General features: G+C 46.6%; 1 protein-coding gene across 1 annotated transcript in view; it reads left to right on the forward strand.

The window, feature by feature from the left end:
- Positions 1-1012: 1012 nt before the first annotated feature.
- The window catches only part of FA2H (fatty acid 2-hydroxylase), a 47693-nt gene continuing 36571 nt past the window's right edge, over positions 1013-12134 (forward strand). The window contains exon 1 of the mRNA XM_059667481.1: positions 1013-1403. Within this exon, the coding sequence (XP_059523464.1) occupies positions 1134-1403 (270 nt within the window). The 5' untranslated portion in view covers positions 1013-1133. The remainder of the gene's footprint in view (positions 1404-12134) is intronic.

Below are 12134 nucleotides of genomic sequence, written 5' to 3' on the forward strand. Positions count from 1 at the left end.
AAAAAATCATAATGAATAAAATCCCAAAACTTTATATATTAAAAACAAGATCTCACCCCTCACTTTCACCATCCTGCCTCACTCACCTCACTAGTCCCAAATCCAATAAAAGTTTATTTGCAGAAACAGGTAGCTAGCCTGCAGGCTGTGGTTTGCCAATATGATTTTTTTTAAAAAAAGAAATGATTTATAATATATATTTTCATTGTGGTAAAATATACATATTACAGAGTTTACCATTTTAATCATTTTAAAATTTACAGTCCAGTGGCATTAAGTACATTCCGTGTTGTGCAACAACGATTTTTTAAATATTACGTTAAAATGTTATCTATTGCCCTGGCTGGTGTGGCGCAGCTGATTGGATCTTCCTCCCGCGCACTGAAGGTCGCCTTGGATTCTCGGTCAGGGCACAAAGCTAGGATGCAGGTTCGACTGCATGCGGAAGGCAACCCATCCATGTTTCTTTCTTTCTGTCTCTGTCTCTCTCTCTCTTTCCGTTCCTCTCTCTCTAAAATCAGTGGAAAACATATCCTCGGGTGAGGATTTTTTAAAAAGTTATAGATTGTCATTACCGAGTGCGGAAGCATCCTCATAAATTTTGCGCCGGATGCCAGTGCCTCACTCGCCTTACTCTATCTAGCCTTCGCCCTGACTCCGGCCTCCCCGCCTCCTCCCGGAGCCCGAGGATGGAAAACTGCAATTTTCTCCCATAGAGCAACAGCAGAAGAGTTATCCCAGCGGCGATCAGGCCACCGAGAACGTCCGTCCAGTCACCGGAGACAGGAAGACTTGCGCCGTCCGTAGGTGCCCGCCCTCTTGGCTCTCCTCCTGCGACGGGGCACACCTGGCGGGCGCGCCCTCTACCTGCGCGCAGGACCACGGGGCAGGCGGCCGGCAGCGCCGGGCCCGCCCCGCTCGGGTCTAAGGCTTCCTGCGGGCCAATGGGGACGGGGGCCTCTCTGGCTCGGGCCGTGTCCCACGGAGTGGCCAATGGGAGCGCGACATGCAAATGAGCAGGTGCGGTGGCGGCCGGCCCGTCAGGGCGTCCGCGGCTCGGGGCATGTTAGAGGCGCGCTGGCGGCCGCCGAGCAGACGCCCGGGCTTCGAGCTGCGAGCTCCGGTCTCCCGCCATGGTCCCCGCTCCGCCCCCCGCCGCCTCCTTCTCACCCGCCGAGGTCCAGCAGCGCCTGGCGGCCGGCGCTTGCTGGGTCCGCTGCGGGGCTCGCCTCTACGACCTCACCGGCTTCTTGCGGCAGCACCCGGGGGGCGAGCAGCTGCTGCGGGCGCGGGCCGGCCAGGATGTTAGCAACGACCTGGACGGGCCTCCGCACCGGCACTCGGCCAACGCGCGCCGCTGGCTCGAGCAGTACTACGTGGGCGAGCTGCAAGGAGACCCCCAGGTACGGCGGGGCCCGGGGTCACAGACCCCTCCCCCCTCGTCTGTCCTCCCCCAACTCTCCGCTCCCGGCCAGCAAGCCCCGTTCACCTGCCCTCTAGGAGGACTCAAGGTGACAACCTCCGCCCTCACCTCTGCTTCTCCTCCCTTCTCTCCAGCAAGCAAGTCAATGCCCCTGACCTCCTCGCCAGGAGTTTGCCCTTCCTCTCCAGCCCTAAAACCCTGACCCTCTTCCATCTGCTGCTTCCCCACCACCCAATGACCCCCGCCTTCCTATCTGTTCTTCCCGCAGCCTCTGCCATCTGACAGTTTGGACCACCTTTTCTCAGCCACTCGTCTGCCCAGTCTTTCCTTCCTATTCCCTTATTGGCCTCTCCCTGTTTGCAGCTGCTCTTTATTTCTGTTTGAATAATAGCTTCCAAGCTTACCTGGTCTCCCTTCCCCATCTCACCCGACTCCTGCTCCTAAACTGCACAGATTAGCTACCCTTCTCAGCTAGTCGGGATTCCCTGGTGCTGCCCCAGTCTTGCTCTAGGCCTCCTCTGGGTGGGTGGAAAGGTCAGAGCAGTGGCTTGGGCGGACTGTGTCCTCCCACCCCTCAAACTTCCCTTCATTCCTTGTCTTGCCTACTGGTTTGGGTGTTCAAAAGGGTGAAATGAAAGGGCTAAGCCAGTTTGCCGGGGAGAAGGGATTAGCTCTTTGCGCTGCATGCTGCTGTGCAGTACAGGTTCGTGATGGTAATTAAGCTTCTAAGTGAGCCGGGAGTAGATTTTATTATTCCCATTTTAGGATGCGGAAACTGAGGCTTCAGGTGGCTCTGTAATTTATCCAAGGCCAAATAGCTAGGTATCTGATTCCAAAAAGTGTATCTGATTCCAAAATTGATACTGCCTCCATTCCAGGGCTCCAGGCAGGCTCAGGCCAGAGGTCAAGCTGATCCCCTGGGCCTTCTCCAGGCCTGGCTGTAGGACTGGTGACATCATGCTTAGACCACCGTGCTTGGACATAGAGCAGTAGTTGTTCCCTCCTTCTAGCTCTTGCTTTCAAGATGGCCCCAGCAAGTGCTTTTAGATCTTTGGATGAAAGGACTTGCCTCTCACCGTTCCAGGTGGCTCCTCACTGAGCCATGTTGCCTAATTTTTCAATCATCTATTCACTCACTCACTTGATCCCTTAATAGTTGGCAGCACTGAGTGAGGCACTGGGGAGGCACCAATGGGTAAAACCAATACCAGTCTTTGTGGAGCTAACAGGCTAATGAGGAGGAGGAGGTATGTACTAATTGCACAGTGATTATTTAATTACCTGATGCAAGCAGATAATGAATCTGGAGGGGAGGGGCTCAAGGAGAGCTTTCTTGAGAAAGTGACATTTACACTGAGAGGTGAAGTGTGATGGGAAAAGCATTCCAGCCAGAGGGAACAGCACATGTGAAGGCTCTGAAGGGTAAGGCCCTGGCATAGTTAAGGGACAGAAATAAAATTAATGTGACTAAAGCTGATGGGCAAGGAGATAGAAGTGGGAGGAGGCCAGAGATCAGCTGGAGCCACATTCTTCTAGGCTGTGGTCTTGGAACTTGATTCTAATAACAATGAGAAGCCAGGGAAGGGATTCAAGCATGGGCGTGGCATGGTCAGATTTGCATCTTTGGAAGAACACCGTGGCTGCAGTGCCAGAAGAAATGGAGGGAGCCCAAGTAGTGTGCGGAGACCAGGCAGGGGGCTGCTGCATAGCCCGAGGTGAGAGGTCATGGTAGCTGCCACTGTGGAGGCTGTGACTGAAGGGAGAGGGGGTTTGAATTTGGGAGATTTCATAGGTACAGTGCCAGGAGTTGGCATTCTGCAGTGGGAGCCCAATTTAATCTTGGAAGTTGATGTTTAGTGCCAGGTCATGCTGAAGGGGCAGAAGGTTTAGCCATAGATATCACTAAACCTGAGTGCAGGAAATGAGAGGTTGGAACCAGAGGACTAGAGGCTTCTGGGCTTGTGATGGCACATGGGAGCCACCCTACGTTGTAGCTGTGTCTACAAACAGGCGCCTTAGGGTGCGGCTTCTCCTCCCTGTACCATCATGAGCATCACTCCTGGCCAGCTGCCCTAGACGGCTCCACCTTCCAGCTCTGCTGACTTGATTTTGCTTTGCTTTTGCTCAGAGAATACTGAGTCCAAATTTGTTTCCTACCCCTGCACTTGCCTCAAGAGCCCCACTGTGTCCATGTTGCAGGCATCCTTATATCTGCCCCAACCTGAGGATGTGGGAAGGAAACTAAAAACTAACAACACACAAACCTGTGGCCCAAACTTGACCAACAGCCATATGCACCCAATTCTCCAGATGCTGTCAGCTTCTGTTACAGATGTCTATTCTAGAAACTAGTATAGGGTTGTCTTTAAATTGAGGGAGAGAGGTAATTCGAGGAGAAATCTTTCAGGGAGAAGCCCTCTTCTCAAGGCCTGAGTGGAGACAAGACATTTCTGTTCTGTCTAGCTAAGCCCTTCTAGAAACCTCCTTGCCTTCTATACCTCCCTTTGCTCCTTCTGCTGGACCAGGAGGTGAGAGCCCAGCTCCTGTAATGTGAGGACCAAGAGGGGTGTTGATGGGGAAGGGGAGTGTCATGAACCCACTCTGTTGTTTGGGGCTCATTTCTGATTGCTGCCCCTCTAGAGGTCTTTGGGGGGAAGCTTCCTGGAGCTCTATGAAATCTCCAGGGAGAAGGCCTGGCCCCATTGGTTTCCCCTGTTCCCTACTTTGCCACACCCATCTGTGTACATACTTACACACACATTCACACTCACACGCAGGCACACACACAAAACAAGTCAAACTCGTTTGAGCCAGCATACTGTGGGGATGAGACAAGGTCTGCTGTTGTCTTGACCTTGGACTGGAGAAAGCGAAGCTGCCCACCATGAGCAAGTGAGAGGTCCTCTTCTCACCTTGGCCTTCCAGGGCCAGTAGGGTGTTTTCCCAGCTGAAGCTCACGTTGTCAGTGGGGCATGAAGTTCATTTACTGAGCTGAAACGCATTTAAAAAAAAAAAAAAAGAAAGAAAGAGGAAAGGAAAAAACTTTAGGTCCAAACCTCCCAAGACCATATGCACTGTTTCCCAGATTTGAGTCAGCCATGAATCACGGTTCCCATTTTTTCTGAATTGGCATACCACTTGAACTATTTATTTAATATTTATCAGTAACTAGACTCACCTTTTAGCTTACCATTTAGTCATTGTAGGCAATACCATCAGTGAAATCACAGTTTTTACGCACTTTAAAATAAATATTGACCTATTAAAATAAGAAATGCTTGTCCTCGCCCTAACCGGTTTGGCTCAGTGGGTAGAGCGTCGGCCTGCGGACTGACAGGTCCCAGGTTCGATTCCGGTCAAGGGCATGTACCTTGGTTGCGGGCACATCCCCGGTGGGAGGTGTGCAGGAGGCAGCTGACTGATGTTTCTCTCCTATCGATGTTTCTAACTCTCTATCTCTCTCCCTTCCTCTCTGTAAAAAATCAATAAAATATATTTTTTAAAAAAGAAATGCTTGTCCTCATACCCCTCTAAAATCATCTTGGGCACCATCAGTGGAGTATATATCACACTTTGGAAAATACGGAGCAGAGCTTCTTTTTTAAAAAATATTTTTTTAATTTCAGAGAGGAAGGAAGAGGGAGAGAGAGATAGAAACATCAATGATGAGAGAGAATCATTGATTGGCTGCCTCTTGTACACTCCCCACTAGGGATCGAGCCCACAACCCGGGCATGTGCCCTTGACCGGAATCGAACCTGGGACCCTTTAGTCCACAGGTCAACGCTCTATCCACTGAGCCAAACCAGCTAGGGCTGGAGCAGAGCTTCTTTTGTGGATCATTTCCTGACATTGATGAAAGAGATGAAGTTGTGTTTAAGAAGGCACAGGTTGTGCATTTTTCTGGTGAGAGAGCTACAGCTTTCATCACAGTCCAGCCAGAATCCTTCCCTCACCAGAAGCTGGCCCCCAAGAGGATAGTGCCTGGGAAAGGGCGTCTCACACTTCCCCATCTCACACACACCTGGAGCGTCTTCCCCTGGGCAAACATCTGACCACACCCCAGATAAAGCCCTCTGTTTGAGAAGAGCTGGAGGGAGGCCAGCCTCAGCTCCCCACCACTGCTGTTGGCTTCCTCATGATGTCTCTGAGTGCCATGGCCGAAGCCCACAGGGTGCATCCACCTCTGAGTGGCTGAGAAGTCCACAGATTCTGCCAGGCTTTCGGGTCTGCCATCCACAGCTTCAGGGCTACATGAGGATGGATGATAGGGAGTGGATCTAAGTGAAGGAAGACTCGGGGTTCCCACCCCACCCCGGGCTCCAGAACATCTTGAGCACAACCCAACTTGGAAAGCTCGTCTGAGCTGAGAATTCAGTTTTCAAAAAATGAGGCTTGGGGAACTTGCCAAACTGCCCCCACCTGCAGAGCACTGAGGACGTGAGAAGTCTGCTAATGGAAGGGGCTTGAGATTTGCTTCCCCTCTAAGAGGCCTTCTCCATTGAGCCTGCCTGTCCAATCAGCCATCGCCACCCTTTGGTACCTGCCAGGGACTTCTCAGCTCTGGCTTGCTGTGGTGCCAGGCGAGTCTCGTCTGGAGGACGAGCCTCGGGCCAGCGGGTAGAGCATCCAGGGACCCAGGTAAACACAGGCTTCAAGAGTGCTGCCTGGTGTCACCTCAGAATTCAGTGAAAAGGGGGCTTCGAGACCCAGATTGGGGGGAAGATCAGAAATTAGGATTCTCTGAGGGAAATAAAAAGAAACAAACAAGAATCCCAGAAATACCCGAGAGTCGTTATCTTTGGGAATATTCCAAGGGAAAAACCCAAACTGATACCTGAGCAGCACCCATCATCTTCCCTTCGTGTGTTTTTTTTCCTTAAGACACACACTCATCGTTGTCCACATGCTGTCTTCATTCACTTAGCCAGTGGTTCTCAACCTTGGTTGCACATTAGAATCACCTGGGAATCCTTTTAAAATCCTGATTTCTGGGCCTCATCCTTCGGAAATTCTGTTTCTTTGTTATGGGGTGGGGCCACAACATTAGTAACAAAGAAACAGAATTGCCGGAGAACGAGGCCCAGAAATCAGGACTTTAAAAAGATTCCCAGGTGATTCCAATGTGCAGCCAAGGTTGAGAACCACTGACTTAGACAAACGGGTAACAAGCACCCTGTTCCTCTGAAACCTACTCTGGTGCTGAAAGCGCCCTTAGCAGAGTCATTAGGACCTTCACCTCACTAAACCTGGTAGTCAGTTCTCACCTTTTCTCACCTGGCCTGGCAGCAGCTCTTGGCATGGTGGTCACTCCTTGATACACTTGCCTCACTTGGCTCCTGGACACCACAACCTTTTGGTTTTGTGCCCGCACTAGTTTTCTGTCGCTGCTCTAACAAATTACCACAAACTCAGTGGCTTAACCCAAATGTGTTGTCTTACAGTTCTGGAGGTCAGAAGTAAAAAATGAGTTGGCAGGGCAGCCTTCCTTCTGGAGACTCTAGGGAAGAATCTGTGTTCTTGCCTTTTCCAGCTTTGAGAGGCTGCCCATTTTCCTTGGCTCATGGCCCCAGCCAGCAGTCGCATCACTGGGACCTCTCTGCTCTCCGACTCTGACTGTCCTGCCTCCATCTTTCAGTTTTAAGGACCTTCGTGGGTACACTGAGCCCACCCAGATAATCCAAGATAATCTCCCCATCTCAAGGTCCTCACCTTAATCACGCCTGCAAAGTCTCTTTTACTATCTATGTGAAAGGCAACATATTCCCAGGTTCCAGGGACTGAGACACAGACTTTGGCGGGGTGCATCATTCCACCTACCTCACCGCCAATACTCCTGCTCATTACTCCTCAGTCGCCATCGCTACTTTCTCGCTCTTCATTTCTAAGAAAAGTGCACAAAGCTAAGATGGAAGCACATGGTGTATGCTCTGCTGTACAGCTTCTTTCACTTGATACTATGGGAGATCCTGAGGTTTCTTTACTCTTGACAGAAACAGTCTCCATTGCCTGTTCTGTCCTAGATAATTCACAGGCTATAGAAGGGAGGAATGGGGATAACTGGAAAGAGCAGAGCCCATGGGTTGGCCAGACCACATGCTGACCTTCGTGAGCCTTCTTAGTCTTCCCTCCAGGACATCTCTCCATTCCTATCCTAGTTTGGTCAGAGCACCATTATGCCCATTGTGGCAGCAACCCCTTAGGTAGGTCTCTTCCTGCCAATGCCTCCTGCACCCCACTGCCTGTGAACTTTTCTAGAGAACGTGGTTATGTTACTGCAGTACTCCTAAGTCTTCAATGGCTCCCCATTGCCACATCCTGTAAGTTGAGTTGAAATGCTATTTCTTCCACAGATCCCTGCCTTATCTCTCCATCTAGAACTGGTTTTTCTCCTCCCAAATTCTCAAAGCACTTTACCTGTACCCACAATTATAGCGTTCATAATGTTCTTCCTCATTTATTGTATTTTCACTATGTGTCTTATCTTCTCTATTAACATAAATTCCCGAAAGACTAGAATTGTCTGATTCATCTGGTTTTCTCTAGGACACACTAGCACACTGGTGCATGCCAACAGGAACTAATAAATGTTTGAATAAAAGAATTAAAGGGCTGCTTGGAAAACAGGTGTGTGCATGACTGAAAAGGAAAGTGGTAATATTGGCACACACAAGATACTTCAAGAAGTAAAATATAAAAGTATCTAGTTCCTTCTTCGTTAAAAGGGTTGGGAGTTGATGGAAAGGATGGGAGGCCATCAATCGAGTCACTCATTTCTGCCTTTGCCCTCAGTTACTTGCCGTCAGAGAGAGAGTTGGCAAAACATCTTCCACACCAGGCTGCTGCAGTTTACTCCTGCCCATGGAGAAGGGTAGAAGTGAAGTTAACCAAAGAAAATACCAATCGAGAGCCCTCATTGCTCTCAGAGCTGTGACCAGTCCCCTTGTGGCTGTCCGTTGCTGGATGCAAAGGCAGGAGCCGGGTTGCCTGACTTCCTGCTCTCTTTACTCCTTCCTGTGTCTTTTCATGCGAATCTCTCTATAGCATGTAGTCTTAGAACAGACCAACCTTCTCCAATTGCCACTCATCTAAGATGGGCAGAAGGCTTCTAATGTCCGTTCTCCACACCTGCTCTTGCTCACCAATGGAAAAAGAGCTTGGTCAGAAAAATAAAATTGGAGAACAACAAACTTGATGCTAGCAATACTTAGAAAGTTTAGCATTGAGAAATAGAAACCTCAGACTCGGTATGTTTTGTCATGAAGCATTGCCCCAAAACATACTTATCCAAATACTTTGTTTTCTTACCTTGATAGTATATTGCCAGGTAGTTAAGTAGCAGTACCAGATAAGCAAATTAGGGGGAATTCGTTTTAATATATTTGAACTCCAATGCATACAGAATGTCTTAAAGTCCTATTATAGGAAAACTGATAGCCAGAAATCCTGTTAATGCAAATCCATGTGACTACACACTTAGAGTGAATTACACAGTCTATACAAACTTGATTGATAATTGCCTAAGTGAATTAGTCATAATTTCTCCTTTAAAAGGAATAGAATTTAAAAGGAGTAGAATTCTAGTTCTCTACATTTTTTCTGTGGACAGTAAAACCTTATTTTAAAATGGAAAAGTTGGTTTTATTAATGTTTAATAAGTATACATTGCTTATTATTGCATGATGCTCAGATTTCCCATTGGAAAATGGAATCAGTGAATGTAGGGATCTCTAAGAAGGGCTAGTTTTAGTTTCATAGATTCCAAATGTTAATAATCTATAATAACCTACTTAGTCACTAATAAGTAGTCTTATGTAATAATCAAAGTCTATGAAATGGGCATCATTTATCCACAAAGATTAAAGGAAGACCTCAAATTTTAAAGTCAATTCAAGGCCCAACTTGGAGACTGGCTGCCACAGAGGAATGGGCTGATTAAATACAGCTTCCATGATCCTGTATCCATCACTGTAAACCAGGGAAAAGGCCAGACCAACTTGATTTAGTGCAGTGATGGCGAACTTATGACACGCGTGTCAGAGGTGACACCCGAACTCATTTTTTTGGTTGATTTTTCTTTGTTAAGTGGCATTTAGATATATAAAATAAATATAAAAAAATATGTCTTTGTTTTACTATGGTTGCAAATATCAAAAAATTTCTATATGTGACTCGGCACCAGAGTTAAGTTGGGGTTTTTCAAAATGCTGACACACCGAGCTCAAAAGGTTCGCCATCACTGGTTTAGTGGTTGCTTTCTCTTGTCCCAGGCAAGACCCTTTCGTGCGCCCCACGTAATGACTTGTGTGGGTTGGAGACAGGGTGCCATAAAATATTCAGTTGTTCCTTGAACCTAAGTGGTAAAGTCCTTGACTCTCAAGATAAAAGGTCATTTAGAGTGAATCTGCTTTAAATAAAGACCAAAATGTTATAGAAAATGGAGCAGTGGGGTGGAAGAAGGAAATTGATTATCTTTAAAAAGGAAACTAAAACTTCTTTTTTGTTTTTGTTTATTTTACTGTGGCAGCAAAATTCAGATTACAATTGCACGCCAATTCATAGTTGAGCAAATAATGAATCAAGTAGTGTTTTTGTGCACTTGTGGTTTTTCTGATAAAATTGTATAAAGCATAATGTAACATTCTCAACTTCTCATTGGCTATTCATAGCCTGATCATAAAGATTAGCAAGAGTAATCCAGCCGACATGGCTCAGTGGTTGAGTGTCTACCTATGAACCAGGAGGTCACAGTTCGATTCCTGGTCAGGGCACATGCCCTGGTTGGGGGCTCAATCCCCAATAGGGGGCTTGCAGTAGGCAGCTGATCAATAATTCTCTCTCATCATTGATGTTTCTCTCTCTCTCTCCCTCTCCCTTCTTGTCTGAAATCAATAAAAAAAAAATTTTTTTTTTAAAGATGAGCAAGAGCAGTTAAGGCCTAAGGGTCTCTCTTAATCCTTTGATAAACAGGTCATTGTCTTTGAAGGCTCTCCTTGGTGACTGCCTGTATTTCCGTTTTAACTTTGCCAGATCCTTATTTGGCAATGAAGTTGTGAGTAAAACAGTTTTCTATAGCTCTCACTGACTTCAGAAAATTTTCTGTATTTTTGCATTGATTTTCAGTTGTACTTTACAGTCTGTTTGCATTTTGTTGCATTGATAGCTGCCCCAACACTTTGCCTCGGTGGACTGAGGGGACTTGTTTGAGTAGGAATGAATAGCTGCATGCGAAGGTGATTTTTGCTGTCCTTTGCAACTCAAATCTTAAAGGACTCAGATCCAAGAACACTTGGATAGCAATAAGCCCTGGACAACTAGTAGTAACACACCCAAGTTTGTATAGCCATTAACATTTTACAAGTATTTTCCCATATATTTCTATTTTGAACCCTTAAAGTAGGTGGGGTAGATGTCAGTTCTCCCATTTAATAGATGAGGAAAACAGTAGCTCTGGGAGATCCTGGAATTTGAGTCTCTGGGTGCCCACTATTTCCATTGCATACCCATTAGGGATGAATCTTAGGCATGAGATTAAACCATCAGGTCTTTTGCTTCTTGATTTATTATCACTCTTTACATATAAAGGATGTTTGTATATCCTTTTCCCCATCATATGTATCACTATCTGTCCTCCAGTTTTCATTTATCTTTTGACTTCTTTAATGTTTTTCCCTCCATGTAAACCTTTAAATTTTCCATGTAGAAAAAGATACCAAGCTTTATCATTCTTAGAAAGACCACCTCTAGTTTAAGAATGTTATACATTATAGCCGAAACCGGTTTGGCTCAGTGGATAGAGTGTCGGCCTGCGGACTGAAAGGTCCTGGGTTCGATTCCGGTCAAGGGCATGTACCTGGGTTGCGGGCACATCCCCAGTAGGAGATGTGCAGGAGGCGGCTGATCGATGTTTCTCTCTCATCGATGTTTCTAACTCTCTATCTCTCTCCCTTCCTCTCTGTAAAAAATCAATAAAATATATTTTTTAAAAAAAGAATGTTATACATTAAAAACAAAATATTTTCATATACTAATAGTTTTATGCTTAATGTTTTATTGTTTGTTTGTGTTTTTTTTTTATGTTTACTTTGAATTTATTTATTATTATTTTTTTTTATTGCTTAAAGTATTACAAAGGGTATTACATATGTATCCATTTTATCCCCCCGCCCTAGACAGTCTATTGTTTGTTTTTGCTCAAATGTTTTGCCTATCTATGATTTTTTTGGTATAAGGAACAAAATAGAGATTATTTTAGGTTTATATTTTTCCAAATGACCAACTGGTTATCCCAGTAGATTTATGAAATATTCTATTTTCCCCACTGATTTAAAAAAACACACACACACCCCAAAACACTTTCTCACACATCAATCGTGCACAGATATATTTTGGTCTATTTTTGGACTCTACTCCTTCCCAATGAAATACTCATTTTTAAAAAATTAGGTTCCGGCCATTAGGTTTTTCTCCTGTTCCATTCCAGCCAGGATTCTGCTCCCATCTGCTGCGTGAGAGAAAGTAAAGGGCGGCACAGGAGCTGAGTGTCATTTCAGGGCCATGTTGCTGGCCTTGGGGAAACACAGAGAGTGACTTTCAGGGCTGAGGCTGCCTGCATGCCATGACCCTGCGGTCCTGTGGCTGGAACAGGGAGGAAGCAGCTCAGGGAAGCCCACGCAGGCGACAGGCCCCGGTCAGCACGCTCATGGGAGGG

The sequence above is a fragment of the Myotis daubentonii genome, chromosome 15, assembly GCF_963259705.1.
Source record: "Myotis daubentonii chromosome 15, mMyoDau2.1, whole genome shotgun sequence".
Lineage (NCBI taxonomy): Eukaryota > Metazoa > Chordata > Mammalia > Chiroptera > Vespertilionidae > Myotis > Myotis daubentonii.